This window comes from Pollicipes pollicipes, unplaced genomic scaffold, assembly GCF_011947565.3.
Source record: "Pollicipes pollicipes isolate AB1234 unplaced genomic scaffold, Ppol_2.1 Scaffold_4295;HRSCAF=5057_pilon_pilon_pilon, whole genome shotgun sequence".
Lineage (NCBI taxonomy): Eukaryota > Metazoa > Arthropoda > Thecostraca > Pollicipedomorpha > Pollicipedidae > Pollicipes > Pollicipes pollicipes.
The window spans coordinates 7,615,899-7,631,044 of NW_023596461.1; the positions used below are offsets into that span (position 1 = coordinate 7,615,899).

The 15,146-nt window shown below is 53.1% G+C and overlaps 1 protein-coding gene across 3 annotated transcripts; it reads left to right on the forward strand.

The window, feature by feature from the left end:
* The first annotated feature begins 2,259 nt into the window (after positions 1–2,259).
* On the forward strand, positions 2,260–11,936 carry LOC119096977 (divergent protein kinase domain 2A). 3 transcript variants are annotated; one of them, XM_037219979.1, is made up of 6 exons: positions 2,260–2,332; positions 7,655–8,575; positions 9,052–9,192; positions 9,412–9,571; positions 9,869–9,993; positions 11,613–11,936. In XM_037219979.1, the coding sequence occupies exons 2-6, from the start codon at positions 7,973–7,975 to the stop codon at positions 11,820–11,822; spliced, it is 1,239 nt and encodes a 412-aa protein (XP_037075874.1). In that variant the 5' UTR covers positions 2,260–2,332; positions 7,655–7,972; the 3' UTR covers positions 11,823–11,936. The 3 variants fall into 3 exon arrangements, with proteins under 3 accessions (XP_037075874.1, XP_037075876.1, XP_037075875.1); XM_037219981.1 differs by having other exon boundaries at positions 2,289–2,332; positions 7,847–8,575; XM_037219980.1 differs by lacking the exon at positions 2,260–2,332 and adding an exon at positions 6,628–6,687.
* The last annotated feature ends 3,210 nt before the right edge of the window (positions 11,937–15,146 follow it).

The following is a 15,146-nucleotide window of genomic DNA, read 5'->3' on the forward strand; positions in this document are numbered from 1 at the left end:
TCTCTCGCTGGAAGTGCTTTCATAACAAACTTGCTGTAAACGGCGTCCTGGAATCCAGCTCTACTTACCTTGTTGCGTAATCTTATTTCAGACCACGAACCTGTGAAAACAGTGATGTCTCCTCTCTCTCATGTAACTTTGAGGGCACTTGGATTTAGTCGCGATCTTAAGTTACAAATGGAATTTTCCCCAACACACATAATCTTTGAAGACATGGTATCGACACTTCTGCAACAGACCTTAACAATGAAAATACATTTATGTCGTTTTGCGTCTGCCTTACAGGGGCGCATGAAACATTTTCCCACAGGATGGGGGGGGGAGGGGGGAACTCAGTGAGAATGCATTACGCTGTTGTGTTAATTTGCTGCCAGGGGGCATCTCTGGTGAAAGATGAACAAAGGTGTGTCTCGGAGAGGGAGGGAGGGGGGGGGGCTCATCTGTGATGCCTTGCCCCTGAGACCCGACACCAGTTGTTGGCGCGTTTGGTTAGGACAGGGTAACTTGTGCTTATTTATGGCATGACTGCGGACGAGCCGCACAACTTATTAACTACATAAGTAAATACCTAACCTGTGCCCGTGCCGGATCCGGCGCTCCAGGTAATAAATCAGACCCTCAGACCTGTCGGCTCCGAACCCGCATTCACTGATGTTATCCCCGCGTTAGGGGCAGCGAGGGGGCATAAAGGAAGTAATAAAACGTCATCCAGAATCAATAACTTTTGCGTTACTCCGTCACGTTACATGCAACGAACGAGCCTGCAACATCCTTCCCTGTTATTATCCGCTGGAGGCTACTTTGCTCTTCACCTGAACACCTAAAAGTTCACAGCTCCGTCTACCGCAGTGCGTTCGCTAGAATCGCTCACCTGCCACTTGTGTCAGCACGGCCCGCCCTGCTCAGCCTCGTGCAGCTGGTGTACAAACAACCCTCTGCTGGCTCCGCCGTCGGGCGCGCCGCGCACTTTGACCGCGAGCGGCGCCACCGTCGCCCGACCCGCCGTGCCCGACGCGGCCTGCCCAGAATGCGCTGACCCTGCGGAGGACTCACCGGTCGCCGCCCGTCTGTTTATTTCAGTCGCACCCGGCGTAGTGGCTGGCAGCGGCGGCGCCAGGGGGCGGACCAGGACTTTGACGTGTGCTGATGGTGACGTTGGTCGGTCGCGGGCGCTTCGGAAGCCGCGCCGCGGTCTCTGGCCGTTGCGCCAGTGAGATCGTTTCAGTCGTTCAGTGACCCCATGAGCTGCAGTTTGCTGCGTAGCCCGTGATAACGCGTGACAGGGATGACCGCTGCCAGCATGCCAGTTGGCCGAGTGCACTCTCTATGCGCACTCACTGTTTGGCTCCTGGCTTTGCTGAATGGTAACGTGGGCTGCCCTACAGGAGGGGCTGTCAGCCGATAGCGTCAATGCCGGCGAGCGCTCTGAGGAAATGATGGACAGACGCGACGTTGGCGCGTTTCCTTTTATGCAGCTACCGTTAATATTTAGTTTTGCTAGAAAAGGTGAGGTCCTTCAATGTGCCAACCCAGGAGACGAATTCCCAGTGCCGTGATATCTCCCTCATCATGAGTTAGAAAATATTCGCAGTCAATAGGACATTCAAGATAGAAAGATGGCAATGGTCAAAAGAGCGCCCTTTCGACCCACTCTTCTGCAAAGCCCTGCTGAAACGACGAAAAGTCCCTCCCTGCTCATATACCAATGCACACTGCTGGCACGTACGGCGGCCTGCTCTCCGCCAGGCTGTACCAAATACAACCGTCTTGTGCCCTCTGGTCTGATGTGTCCCTGGCTGAAAGGCATGACTACGCAAGGTCACGGATCAATCAGGAGACACCGAGTGTCTACGATCAGATTAGACTGATTCGCTGTTACCCAGCCAACGATTTATCGTGGCTCAAGCCGGGAAGGTTTTTGTGGCAGCACAGTCCGGTCTGGAGTCTAGCAGAACGTACCTAGTCCCTTGCTAGAACGTATTTATTTGTGATTCGCCCACCTAGAACCCAGCTTGCACCCAGATGGGCTTGCAGTGTGATTTCTACAGCAAATGCCGTTGCAGAGTGCGGGTAGGATATCAATGGGCCACAAGTCTATCCCATCACACCAGAATTCAAATTCTGGAGCCGCATTTAGCAGCGGTCGCAACACAGTGCCGTTCGCGCCGGTGGTGATGTCGGCCACGTGGATGACGTCACACGAGGCCGCTGTTTTCCGTGTGAAGTGGGAAGCCTACTCAAAGTGAGATAAGCCCTACACAGATACAGGCAGACTGACTCCCTCTGTGCTAGGAGCACCATCGTCAATGTGACAACGCATGCGTAATACCAGGTTAGCTCCGAAGTTATATTTAAACCACGTGTATACTTTAACCATGCGTATACTTGAACCGTGTATAAATTTGAAGCATTCGTACATTTGGACCATGCGTATATTTAAACCATGCATATATTTGAGCAGCGTTGAGGAGGCTACACGCTTCCTGGTGAGATAAAGGAGCCAAATGGACATTCTATTGATGATCTAATAGTCACTTTTTTCTAAAAAAAAATAGCGCTCCACATTTACATGGGTTTTGAACTAAAATAGCCATCCTAAGAACATTAGGTGCAGTTCACTGCCCTGATCTTCTCAAGACCTTAACCCCCCTAGCTTCTGAGCTACACACCCACAAAGATCGGCAGACTATTTCAAGGTCACCCATACACCCATGACGCCATAAGAACGTCATTCAAATCCTGTCATTCCATTAGCCATGCGGCGATCAAGGCCAAGAATAGCAAAATTATCAAGTCGTTCGTATCTGGCGTTCGAGAACACGATCTCCAGATATAGCGGCCTTCAATCAGCTCTCAATCAATGTTGAGCAAAGTGCGATGATGCCATCAAGAAATGACGCATCGAGCAGCATATTTACTAAAGAGAGAAAGCATGTTGGTTGGAGCAGTCTTTTTTACTTAACAGATACTTTTAATCATAAGTCAGATTTGTGGGTCATAATTAATGCCTGTTTCAAGGTCTCAAAATGTGCAACGTTTCCTTTAAATTCGCTCGCGTTTTCAGAGAAGCATTTTGTTTGTAAAGTGTAAAAAACGTGGAATTCCTAGTTTTCAAACGCTACTATTTGTTTCACTTGGTCTATGTAAAAGTGGAAAATATTTGCCATGCTCTCAAGCGTGGAAAATGCTTTAGTTAGCACCATGTTAGCACCGATCGCGCGCCATGGCGCCGTCAATTGCACCAAACTGATAGTCGGCTGGAATCGGTAAATCTTCCCTTGTGTCAAATAAGTGGAAATACGTATTAGGGCAGTGTTCATATGGTGGCAACTCACCAGACCGTGACATGCATGCTTTCGGTACGTCAACATATATTTTCACCGGCTATTTGGAGTGTTGGGGCTGCACAAAAGTTTTCAGCCGATGCGATTCCATGAAGCATTTTCTGTTTGGGCGGTACAAAAGCAAAAGAGCACATGCTTATCATTCTGCCCAAAAAAAGTTCAATTGACTTAATCCACAAGAAAAAGTTGGGAATACGTGCATTTATTTACAAACTCTGTCTGTTCCGCAGTCATGTTCTCTGAGAGGAGGCCAAGAGAATACTCGTTATTGTCCCCTCCTCAGCTTCGGCCACCCCTGGTAGCAATTGTGGCTGCCTTTAGTAACTTAAAAGTGGGGTTTTGAAAATGACTCAGTTCATCCCACCTTGCCCTTACTTATAATCGACTGTAAGGGCTATATCATAAATGCTTTACTTTTTCATGAGTAGACACTGAAAGAACTTTCAGCGAGAGATTGTAAAAACACAGCACCAGTCCCAATTTATTGCCCGTTTTTATTACCCCTTGAAGCGTACGCATCTGCTCGTAAACGCTCGCAGGGAGAACATTGTACAAGTCCACAGGGTGCAAAGCCATTACAGCTGTTGCGTGCTATATCATATAACCTGGCTGGAGGTCAGTGACCTTCACCGCTACCGGCATCGCCCGAGAGAACGCGTACTGTGCGGCAGCGACGAATCGATCAGCTTTCTGGACGTTTTTCTAACAGGGCTGAATCTGTTCTAGTGTTGCGAAAACGCGAGTGCCGTGCCCAGTAACGTGCCATGGCTGTAGTAAGGCGCACTCACGAGTATTTGGATTGCTTTCTTTCCATGCAAAGCAGTCGTGTCATGTCTTTCCGCTTGCAACAGGGCGGTTACAAAAATGCGTCAACGTCAACGCTTAACAGTCAAGTTCCTCTAGACCACATGGAGCATTCTCTTTGGAATGAGGATGTTCTCCAATCACCAACATCAGAACTGTAGTTGGCGGAATTTTCAATGCAAATGTCGTTGAAATTCTGCATAAAGCGCCTTTTATCGCTGATTAGTCATTTAGCTCGATGTCTCAAGGAGTGACACCTTACAGAAGGATCAAACGTGTCAGCTCACGGGATACTCCTGTTAATTCTCCAAGTGACAAACGTAAAACTCTGGATCGCAGTCAGGTCGTAGTGACACATCTGCCAAGTTTTAAAGAGCTTATTGACGCCCACTTGTGCGCCATACCACAATGAGATCGCGTCCACAAATGTTTGATGCAGATTTGATATTTACAAAGTGGCTGCACCTTGAAAGAAAATGAGAAACAAGAATATGATGCAAAGAGTTACGTAATCAACGTTGGAACATGCTCACCGAGCACAGAAAATGAGACACGTCGGCGCCAGTGGTGATAGCGGGTCAGGGGCGGCCGTTCCTGGTCTCTAAGAAAGCGACAGGGACACTCCTAAAGCGCCTCGAAAAATGCATCGACAGTTTTGATGCCCGTTTTGAGTATAAACTAATATGACCGTCAGTAATGGAATGATGAGTTCGGCTTTGTAAATTTTACTTCACGGCGCACATGTGCCGCGTTGTTGCGTTTTATGCGCTAACGAAGAATTGCCGGAAAGTGTCTTTATTCTAGACATGATGCATCCCTCACTGGCTTCAATCTCTACGTCTCCACTGACATCCTACATGACAATTTAGGTTATCCTTATATTCTAAATAATCCTAGTTGCTTTTCGCTGTGCTCTATCAAACCTATCTATGTCTTTTTGAAAGCATGGGCACCGAGCCTGTACACAATACTCTGGGCGTGGTCTGACATGAGCCAAGAACGAATTTTTGACAACATTTCTTCTCTTGTAAAGGACATCCATGTTGATAAAACCCAGCATCCAAAGCGCCTTGCTCCTCTGCTCTTGTGCTCATACGCGTGCTCTGGAGTCGATACCGCCCAAATCGAGCAATTCTACATTCGCTTAAAGCTGCACGAGATTAGCGATTCAAAACTGCTCTGCCTTTTCGGAACATCAAACCGGGTTCAAAATACACCACATTGCAGAAGCATGCACCTGTTTGGTAATCCGAACCAGATGTACCATGCCTAGTTATTTCCACAACAGGCCATGACTCTCACGCATCAGAAGAGCATTCGCCACGGAAAAATGTGCCGAGTGCCGCAATTTTTACCAGCTGTGAGATATCTTACACCGGACAAAGTTGAGTGTACTTAACTTGGAGTGCTCCGCGTCGCACGTAAAGCGCGGGGCGCTGACGAGGTCCTGAGAGCCCTGGCGACGGAGTAGCTCATGAGCGTCAAGTGACTGAAATCCGTTGACATGGGAACCCCATCGCACGGATATGAGGAAACCAACCAGATGAGGCCTGCCGGGACCGCAATGGACTGGACGAATCGGGCGGGATCGAACAAGACCGGATGAGACCGGACGGGACCGGACGTGGCCGGACAGAACCGACTGGGACAGGGCGGGCCAGGACAATAGGAACCAGTCAAAACCGAGACCTCATGACAACGGCGACCCATGCGGGCACGGCGGGGCTGGGTAGAATCAGATGGATACGGAGCCTACCGCACCAGGTGAAGCCGGACGGGAACAAGCGGGACCGGGCTTGACCCCACTGAACTGGACCCGACCTGACCGGACCGGACCGGACCGGATCAAGTCTGGACCCGTCCAGACTCACCCAGTCCACTCCGGTTCCGTCTAGCTTCGTCCAGTCTTGTCTGGTCTCGTCTGATCGTGTCAGATTTGATCCAGTCTCGTCCTTTCCTGTACGATCGCATCGTCTTTCCAGTCTCCACAGACTCATCTCGATCTGTCTGTTCAGTCTCGCAGACGTCTAGCCGGCCACCGCGTGTTGTCAGCATGGGAAAATTTGGGAGGGTTAGACTCCGGGAGGCTTTAATCATGTTGAACCTGGTTGTTTGCAGAAAATATGTGCTTAATTTGGCCCATTCAGTCGTTTTGTTTTGCGCACCAAAGAAGACAATGTATTTGGTATGCAAATGTCTGTTGTGGCAGTTTTTCACAACAAAGATTGAAATGTTTGCCGCGGAGCTAGGAATATGGTAGCTCCAATTGTAGCGTGCTAATACTGCGCAGCATCTACAATTTACGCCGTGTGGGGCCAAATGTCCCAGAGCGAAGAGGGGGCGGACCGATGAGCTCCTCTTTCAAGGTATGTCGTAGCGGTGTTATGGAGGAATGTTCAACTAACGAGTTGTGATATAAACATTCTGTGGGGTGGAGCTACTGCACAACTCAAAGGCCAGTTGGAGGAGACTGTGGATAGGTGGAATCGCCCCCTGGCAGGCTACTCTGTGCATTGATTCGTCGATTTGTTACAACTAAGTAGGACTGCTGGGTTAGGTAGCCGTCTGAACTGCAGGATGGGAAAATAATATACCAGTGGAAGGCAGACCTTTAAGTCTTCATTGTATTTTATTCCCTCGTACCACTAGGCTCCACCTGTTTCATTAGACTGGACTTCTGGCTTTGAAATTCCATCTGGGTGCATACTGGATGCCTGTGCTGGATGGGTACACTTGTCTTAGATCTAGAATTGAGGTAGCGACTTAAGCAATTTGTCATTGTTGGGTGCTTATATCCATGCATTTTCTGTGTGCCTTACATATGGGTGTTGTCTCCTTTCCATATAATTACTGTAGACAGGGATCACTTGATATGCTGTGGTAAGTTGACAGGAGCCTAAATTTGTTCTGAAAGTTTAAATTTTTATGGTTTGTCAAAAATGTATGTTTTCCCGTTTCTTTCAACCATTTCATGTTCTTTTTAACATTAGGTACCAATGTGTACCTATGCTCTACCCTGTGGGGTGAGCATATGTGTACTGTCGTACTATAATTGTAAGCCATTTTTGTTCCAAATTTTCAAGGTGACTCATTCTTGATGCACTGTTTTAGTAATAATGAAAGAAATGTGATATTTTGAAGTGATAACTGTGCAAAAATTACATAAACCAATCTCAGCTATAACTGAAATGATTTAGCAGTCCACATATTTCATACAAGGTGTATGTGTGTATGTCATCTGAGACATGTTGGTGTCAATGGGGACCAACTTTTGTATATATAGCCCAGGGAATCAGTATCATGCTTACAAAGTGATGATCCAAGTGCTGCCTGCACAGCTGCAGCAGTATGGGTTGTGAGCATCTCACTCATGGTGAAGAAATCTTTGGTGGCACAGAACATATGTTATTGCATGTAAGCCACTATCCATTGCAGTTAACCTGTTTGCTGTTTCTTTTGGTGTCATGTTTGTGGTGCTATCATTTAACATGAAATATTTTTTTCAGGTTGAGGGAAGCTACTTCTGCAGCCTGTCTCTTCCACCTTTTCAAGCATACATTTTTGCTTCAGCTCATGAGAATTTTCAGTCAACAGTATCTGACATTGTGGCAATCAATGCACATGTCTGTATGAAGCATGGCAGCAGCACAGATGCTTCGGGCAGCAACCTCATTATGACTGTTTGGTCATATTTTCAGCAGCAATCACGAGCAAGACCAGGAAAATACCACCATTGCCAACTTGTGAAGCCTGGAACATTTCCTGAATTCGCTCATTGAAAAAGCATCAGAATCTCATCAGTACAAGGTGGAAGAGTCGATAAGATGCGCTTATTTCCGCCTGCCCGACTAGAGTACTGTGTTTTTATAATTGTCTTATGGTGTGCACTGGTCACTATTGTGTTCATTCTATATGGTGAGGACCAAGTGCAGAGCAAAACACTGCAAGAGACGACCAAATGTCCGGTCTGCTTCGGTGACACCAGCTGCTTCATGCTACACTCGAGCAACATGCACGTGGTCAAGCTGACCGGCCTCTCCAAGGTCTCGCTCTTCAACTACATCAACGTGAAGAACGTCTTCTACGGCAAGTACAAAGGCAGCGACATCGTGCTGAAGAAGCTGGCGCACGACGCCGAGTTCCGACAGTTCGACCAGCTGGTCTGCAACGGCTCGCTGCGCTGTCAGCCTCGCGTCCACTTCTACCGGGGCCTGCTGCGCACTGTCTTCCCGGAGCTGGCGGCCGACGGCTCGGCCGCGCTGGCGCTGGCGCCCGACGTCAGCGCCAGGTTCGAGCGCGAGCAGCTCACCTGCCCCTCCCGGCGCTTCCTCAAGTTCCTGTACGACGCGTTTTCGGGGCAGTCGGAGCTCAGGTTCTACCACTTCGCCACGATGCTGCTTGTGAACGCCGAGCCGCTGATGCTGCAGGTGAGCCGATCATGTCGGTATCCGACTCGTACTGGCAATTCGAAATCGTAGGAGCTCTTGGCATCCTACCGCCTGCTGTTGGTGTGACAGAGGGGTTTTATGTTATTTTTCCCGGATGAACAACAGCACTGATACGTTTAGGCTACCGTAGCATAGTTGTAGAACGAGCTTGGAATGGTGGTTTCATTCACATCGTTACATTGTCAGATGCTTTACGAAGTGCGTGATCCTTTCTGTAAAGGAGGCGTCATTGCCTAACCATAACTCATGAATTAATTACCCCATGCATTCAGGCTTTAAGCTCCTCTCCCCAGCTATTCGTAGCAGGTGGGGTGCCCCTGGACTGAGTCGTCACGGCCCGACCAGTGTGGTCGGGCGCCTCCACCCGCTAGAGGCGCCGGCTAACGCTACACCAGACGCGCCGGCACACGAGACAGTGCGCTCTCTGACGTCATACGCCCTTATCCGGTGGCCAGGCGTTTCCCCAGTCACACGGCTGGCCGTTTCCACGCTATCTGGGTGCCTGCGGCCGGCTGGTGCTCGAGCAATACATCGGGCCCACGCTGGCGCGCTACCACGGCGCCTCCTGGCGGCAACGTGTGGAGCTGGCCCTGCAGGTGGGTCCGCCGCCTGCCGCATTATCACGCGGCGCGTGGCGTCGGCGAGGTAAAGTGTAACTGGTGAATCTTGCCCTTGTTTGTCTGTAAGGGAGCCTGCGGCTTGCGATGATGTTTTGGCTGTTATTGTCACTGAGATATTTGGTCTTGGTAAGACCACATGCAGTTTGCTTCAAGTGCCTCGCCGTGCGTAGTAACAGGCCCGGTGTTTCCACCCAGCTGCTGGAGATAGCGGAGATGCTGACATCTAACGACTACGACTTCAACTTGTACTTGACGGACGTGACGGCCGAGAATCTGGCGGTGGACTCGGAGGGCCGCGTGTTTATTGTGGACGTGGAGGACGTGGTTGTGGTCGACAGACAACAGCTGATGAGGGGTGAGTCAAGCGCTTGACGCTCTATCCAGTGACGGGGGGAGCTCTGGGCGTAGACGGCGGGTTAGGCTCGAGTTAGGTCAGAAGTGTTGGTCACCGCTTGGGATGGCGATCGCTCATCATCATCATCACGTCATCTTCTCATCTGTCATCTTCGCTGGCGATTGATTTGCCACTGCACAGGCGTGTTACGTTATGGGGACTAGAATCAAGTGTCGTCAGGTGCGTTCCACGAGCAAAGGCCACGCCGGTTTTTGACACCAGGGGCGAGTGTCCACCTCCACACGTGACTGTTTTCAGACCAGCCCCCCGGCTGGAACCGAACGCACGTGGCCCCGATCCTGTGCGCCGACTGCATGGGGTACGAGGCGGACGAGCTGTGCGGCCATCTCGTCTCCGACCACAACTACTTCGCCATGTGCAAGGTACGCCTCCGGCAGTTACAGCGGGGCACTCGACAGGGTGGTGAGGTACCCGGCAGTTACAGTGGGGCACTCGACAGGGTGGTGAGGTACCCGGCAGTTACAGTGGGGCACTCAACAGGGTGGTGAGGTACCCGGCAGTTACAGGGGGGCATTCGACAGGGCGCTGAAATACCCGGCAGTCACAGCGGGGCACTCGACAGGGTGGTGAGGTACCCGGCGGTCACAGCGGGGCGCTCGACAGGGTGGTGAGATACCCGGCAGTCACAGGGTGGTGAGGTACCCAGCAGTGGCAGCGGGGCACTCGACAGGGTGGTGAGGTACCCGGCAGTCACAGCGGGGCACTCGACAGGGTGGTGAGGTACCCGGCAGTTACAGCGGGGCACTCGACAGGGTGGTGAGGTACCCGGCAGTCACAGCGGGGCACTCGACAGGGTGGTGAGGTACCCGGCAGTCACAGGGTGGTGAGGTACCCAGCAGTGGCAGCGGGGCACTCGACAGGGTGGTGAGGTACGCAGCAGTCACAGCGGGGCACTCTACAGGGTGGTAAGGTACCCGGCAGTCACAGCGGGGCACTCGACAGGGTGGTGAGGTACCCGGCAGTCACAGGGTGGTGAGGTACCCAGCAGTGGCAGCGGGGCACTCGACAGGGTGGTGAGGTGCCCGGCAGTGACAGCGGGGCACTCTACAGGGTGGTAAGGTACCCGGCAGTCACAGCGGGGCACTCGACAGGGTGGTAAGGTACCCGGCAGTCACAGCGGGGCGCTCGACAGGGTGGTGAGGTACCCGGCAGTCACAGGGTGGTGAGGTACCCAGAAGTGACAGCGGGGCACTCGACAGGGTGGTGAGGTGCCCGGCAGTCACAGCGGGGATCTCGACAGGGTGGTGAGGTACCCGGCAGTGACAGCGGGGCACTCGACAGGGTGGTGAGGTACCCGGCAGTGACAGCGGGGCACTCGACAGGGTGGTGAGGTACCCGGCAGTCACAGCGGGGCACTCGACAGGGTGGTGAGGTACCCGGCAATCACAGCGGGGATCTCGACAGGGTGGTGAGGTACCCGGCAGTGACAGCGGGGATCTCGACAGGGTGGTGAGGTACCCGGCAGTCACAGCGGGGATCTCGACAGGGTGGTGAGGTACCCGGCAGTGACAGCGGGGCACTCGACAGGGTGGTGAGGTACCCGGCAGTCACAGCGGGGCACTCGACAGGGTGGTGAGGTACCCGGCAGTCACAGCGGGGATCTCGACAGGGTGGTGAGATACCCGGCAGTGACAGCGGGGCACTCGACAGGGTGGTGAGGTACCCGGCAGTCGCAGCGGGGCACTCGATATCGGATTGATGTTGACTGAGAATACGCTGCAGGTAATGCTGACGGAGCGCTTCCGTTTAGATGGGATGCGGTGAACAGTAATAACGGATCTGGGTTTAGCACCACATGTTGATTGACAACCTGATAGCTCAGCTTTAATGTAATGCCGATACAAAAATGAGCATCCGAATGACGGTTTCTGTAATATTCGTATCCAGCTGGATGTTTTACGGCCGTGTAATAAGCCTGTGACCGCCAGACGTCGCCCCCCCCCCCTCCCCCCCCCCCCGGCTGACTTCCCGTGCGTGGCAGGGTCTGCTCGCCCCAGACGCGTTCGCACGCGGTCTGCCGGGTGGTCTGCTGCACAGCGTGCCGGAGCTGGTAAGCTCCACCCACCCGGAGCTGGCCGACTGGCTCCGCCTCTGCGCCGACCCGACGGCCACCGGCGGCTCGCGGTTCGGCCCGGCCGCCGAGCTGCGGCACGCGCTCAACCGGGCGTTGGCGGAGGAGGGCACCGACTGACCGGGTGTCACGGCTGGTGGGGTGTCTGACCGGGTGTTGGCGGAGGGGGGACACCACCTGAGCGGGTGTCACGTCTGGTGGGGCACATGACCGGGTGTTGGTGGAGGAGGGCACGTGAGGGCACGTGACCGGGGGGGGGGGGGGAGACGCAGCACCGGACGAGCCGACGGACACGTGACCGGACGGGCGGACGGCGGAAGTGGCGGTTTGACGAGTGGGCGGAGAAATCAGCACGGACGATGAAGGGGATGAGCACGCTCGGCCCTGTGGACTTGCGGACGGGGTTCTGGTTGGGGATGGGTCAGCGAAGGCTGCTGGCGGACGGCAAGGGGCTGGGTGGGCGGTGGAAGGTGAAAATTATAGGGTGACGGCAGCGAAGCACGCCCGTACGTAACGGCCACGAGCTGCTGGCACGGTTGTGGATTAGAATATCAGGGTAAGATAGAGCGTTCTGTTTTGTTTTTTTTTGTACGATGATCTTAGCCGACAATAAGCAACACAGTTTCTCCAGATGTTCAGGTACTTCGCCGGGTGCACGGTTGCAATATGGGAAAATTGTAATATCATTGGAGTCGGTGGCCCGCCTGCACACCGTTCGCAGATGTTTCGATGCAGGACATGGCTGGAGAAGGTGGTTGCTGCGACTGCTGGCAAATATCTGAAAATGAGGAAGAGGTGCTTACGTATGATGCCATTATGTAGACGTGCTGTTTGTACATGATCTTCACCGTTAAAAGACCGCGTATTTGGCATATTTGTATCGGCTTCCGGCCCTAATGGCAAGATGACGGTAGTCCTAGTGCTTCGAAATTATTGGAAAAAGGATCGGACCTCGTCGATAAACGGAAGCACCACGGCTTTGGTGAAAGCTAGCAGAATCGTGGGTCACGTGGAGATGTGACGGGGGCCACTGACCGCTCGGCTGGTGCCGCCAGCGCCAAAGCATCCATTCACCTTTGTGTGTTGTGACGGCATGATTCGAAGTGACTGGCTGCGCCGCGCGATCCCAGCGGGCTGATAGCAGAGCTGTTCCGCAGTAGGTGGTTGGCTGCGCCGCGCGATCCCAGCGGGCTGATAGCAGAGCTGTTTCGCAGTAGGTGGCTGGCTGCGCCGTGCGATCCCAGCTGGCTGATAGCAGGGCTGTTCCGCAGTAGGTGGCTGCGCGGAAGGTTTTCTTTGGGAGTGCAGCATGCGTCGAACCGGGTGAAACCAAGGACATTAGCTTTGATGAACTGTATCCGTTCAGTAAGAAGATGTTTCCCAATCCAGTATGATACGGCTGGGATTGTCAGGCTTCCAGAATGCTTCCAACGCCGTTTGGGGAGCGGGCATGTAGTCCTAAGCAACTATGTGTAGAAGGCTTTAATATTTTGGAAGAAAGTATTGTGTTGATCCATGCAATCCATGTTCGTGGTGCACTGCATTAGGGTCGTCTACTGTTAGCGTGTGAATGGATGGTGGGGGAAGCTGTCATTTGTAGTACTTTTATGGATGTTAGGGCATTGTATAGGTTTGAGCGCTAGGAAAGTGCACACGCATGAGATGTTAGAGGATTATATACGCCTGACACACCCTTTTATGGTCGCCGATGTGTCAAGTACGTGTTCAGCATGCTTTGGGTCTCGGGCCACGCGCGCAAGGTAGGTGTTGACTGCGCCTGTAGCAGCTGCGCCATGGACTCGCCCTGCAGCTGTCAGCAGCAGTCGGCAATCTTGCTGTGGTCTGTAACATGGCCATCTCGTTTCACGGTAGTGGGCCAGTAACGCGGTAGGATGTTCTCACGGCAGTAGCTGTTAGATTAAACCTCCGAACTCGAACTCACGGATTCGGCATGCAATGGAACCTACATCCGGTAAAAAGACGCCCTCCAGACTACGGTGGGTCGCTTTGTGACGCGGTATGGATGACGAGCCCCTGCGTTGTGGCCGTGCGGGGTGTTTCGCAGCAGCCTCTGTTAAAACTGACGCTGAAACATTCCACGCCTCCTCTGCAAGGAATACGGGGGACGATATACCTCACAGCGGTCTTACACTCTCTGACCCTGAGTCTCCACTGTTCCTAGACCTTGCCGAATAGGTGGGTTCGAGGATGGCAACTGACGCAATCCGTGCAATGCACCCTTAGGCCTGCGTTGTTAGGCGGACGGGGGGGGGGGGGGGCGGGGGGTGAAACTTTTGTACCCGGCAAATGTGCATTGAATGTTAGGTGAGATCTCCTATAGTGCGTACACATTGTCCACGTCGTCGTATGTGTTGTGAGACTGTCACCGGCTGTGGCGTTTTGAACAATACAGTGTCAAACAGCAGAGGCATGTCTGTTTCTGCCACGGCTCTCCGGCCGGCGGCGCCGACTGGCGGCGGGCCCGGCGCGGTGCCTCCCGTGTGCACGTGGCGAGCCCATGCCCTAACCGGTCAGCGGCGGGCCTGACGGCACCGACGGCGGCCCGCCGGCAGAGCGGGCCGCGCCCGACACCATGCTATTGACGTGACCCAGCCAGAGCTTCACCCCTGCGACAGAAAGCGAACAGGGAATGACGCCCATTTATTGTACAAATATACCAAAATCAGCGGAACTACCAGGCATCAATAAACTTTGCCTACTTGGTCCCGCACATACCAGTGCATATGACTGGACTCATTTTCGCAAACTATCGTAACAGTGGCGATGTTGTCCGCCAGACGAATCATAAGGCGATGATTGACGGAGCACAGAGCACCAGAACAATCATTGCTAACGGCATCAAATGACTTACGCGTCTAACAGGGCAACCACCAGTTCTCGCAGCACGTGTGCTCTGGCCTAAGAACTCAAGAGAAATAAAAGCAGCGCCCCTGACACGGGTCACTAGGCAATATTTACATTAAGTTCTTCATCGTTATCAGATCTGTAACCAGGTGCTATTTCACACGTACAATCGCACCGCCTTAGCGTGTAACCGTTACGAGGCTATTACTGCAGCACACACGCCAACATCCGCGGAGGACGTTTGACAGCGGCTGACAACCATCCGGCCCGGGCCGGTAGCGGCGACACAGCGGGGCTTAGGGGCCGCCCAGGGCGACGGGTACAGCCAGCGCGTCCCCCCGCCGGACGATCCGGGTCACCCAGCCGTGAGGCCCGCCTCGCGGGGCAGGGCCGGGCCGCAGCGAACCGTGCGCGACACCAGGACCCCGGCTCGGACGGAAGCTGGGCAGACAGCCGACGCTAGAGTATTAAACATAATATCCTCGATGGCACACGCACACACGCCTGACTACCAGAACTAAATTACAAGTTCATAAGGACGCCAGAGACAACGGCGAAGGCCAGATGAACGCCAGGAGC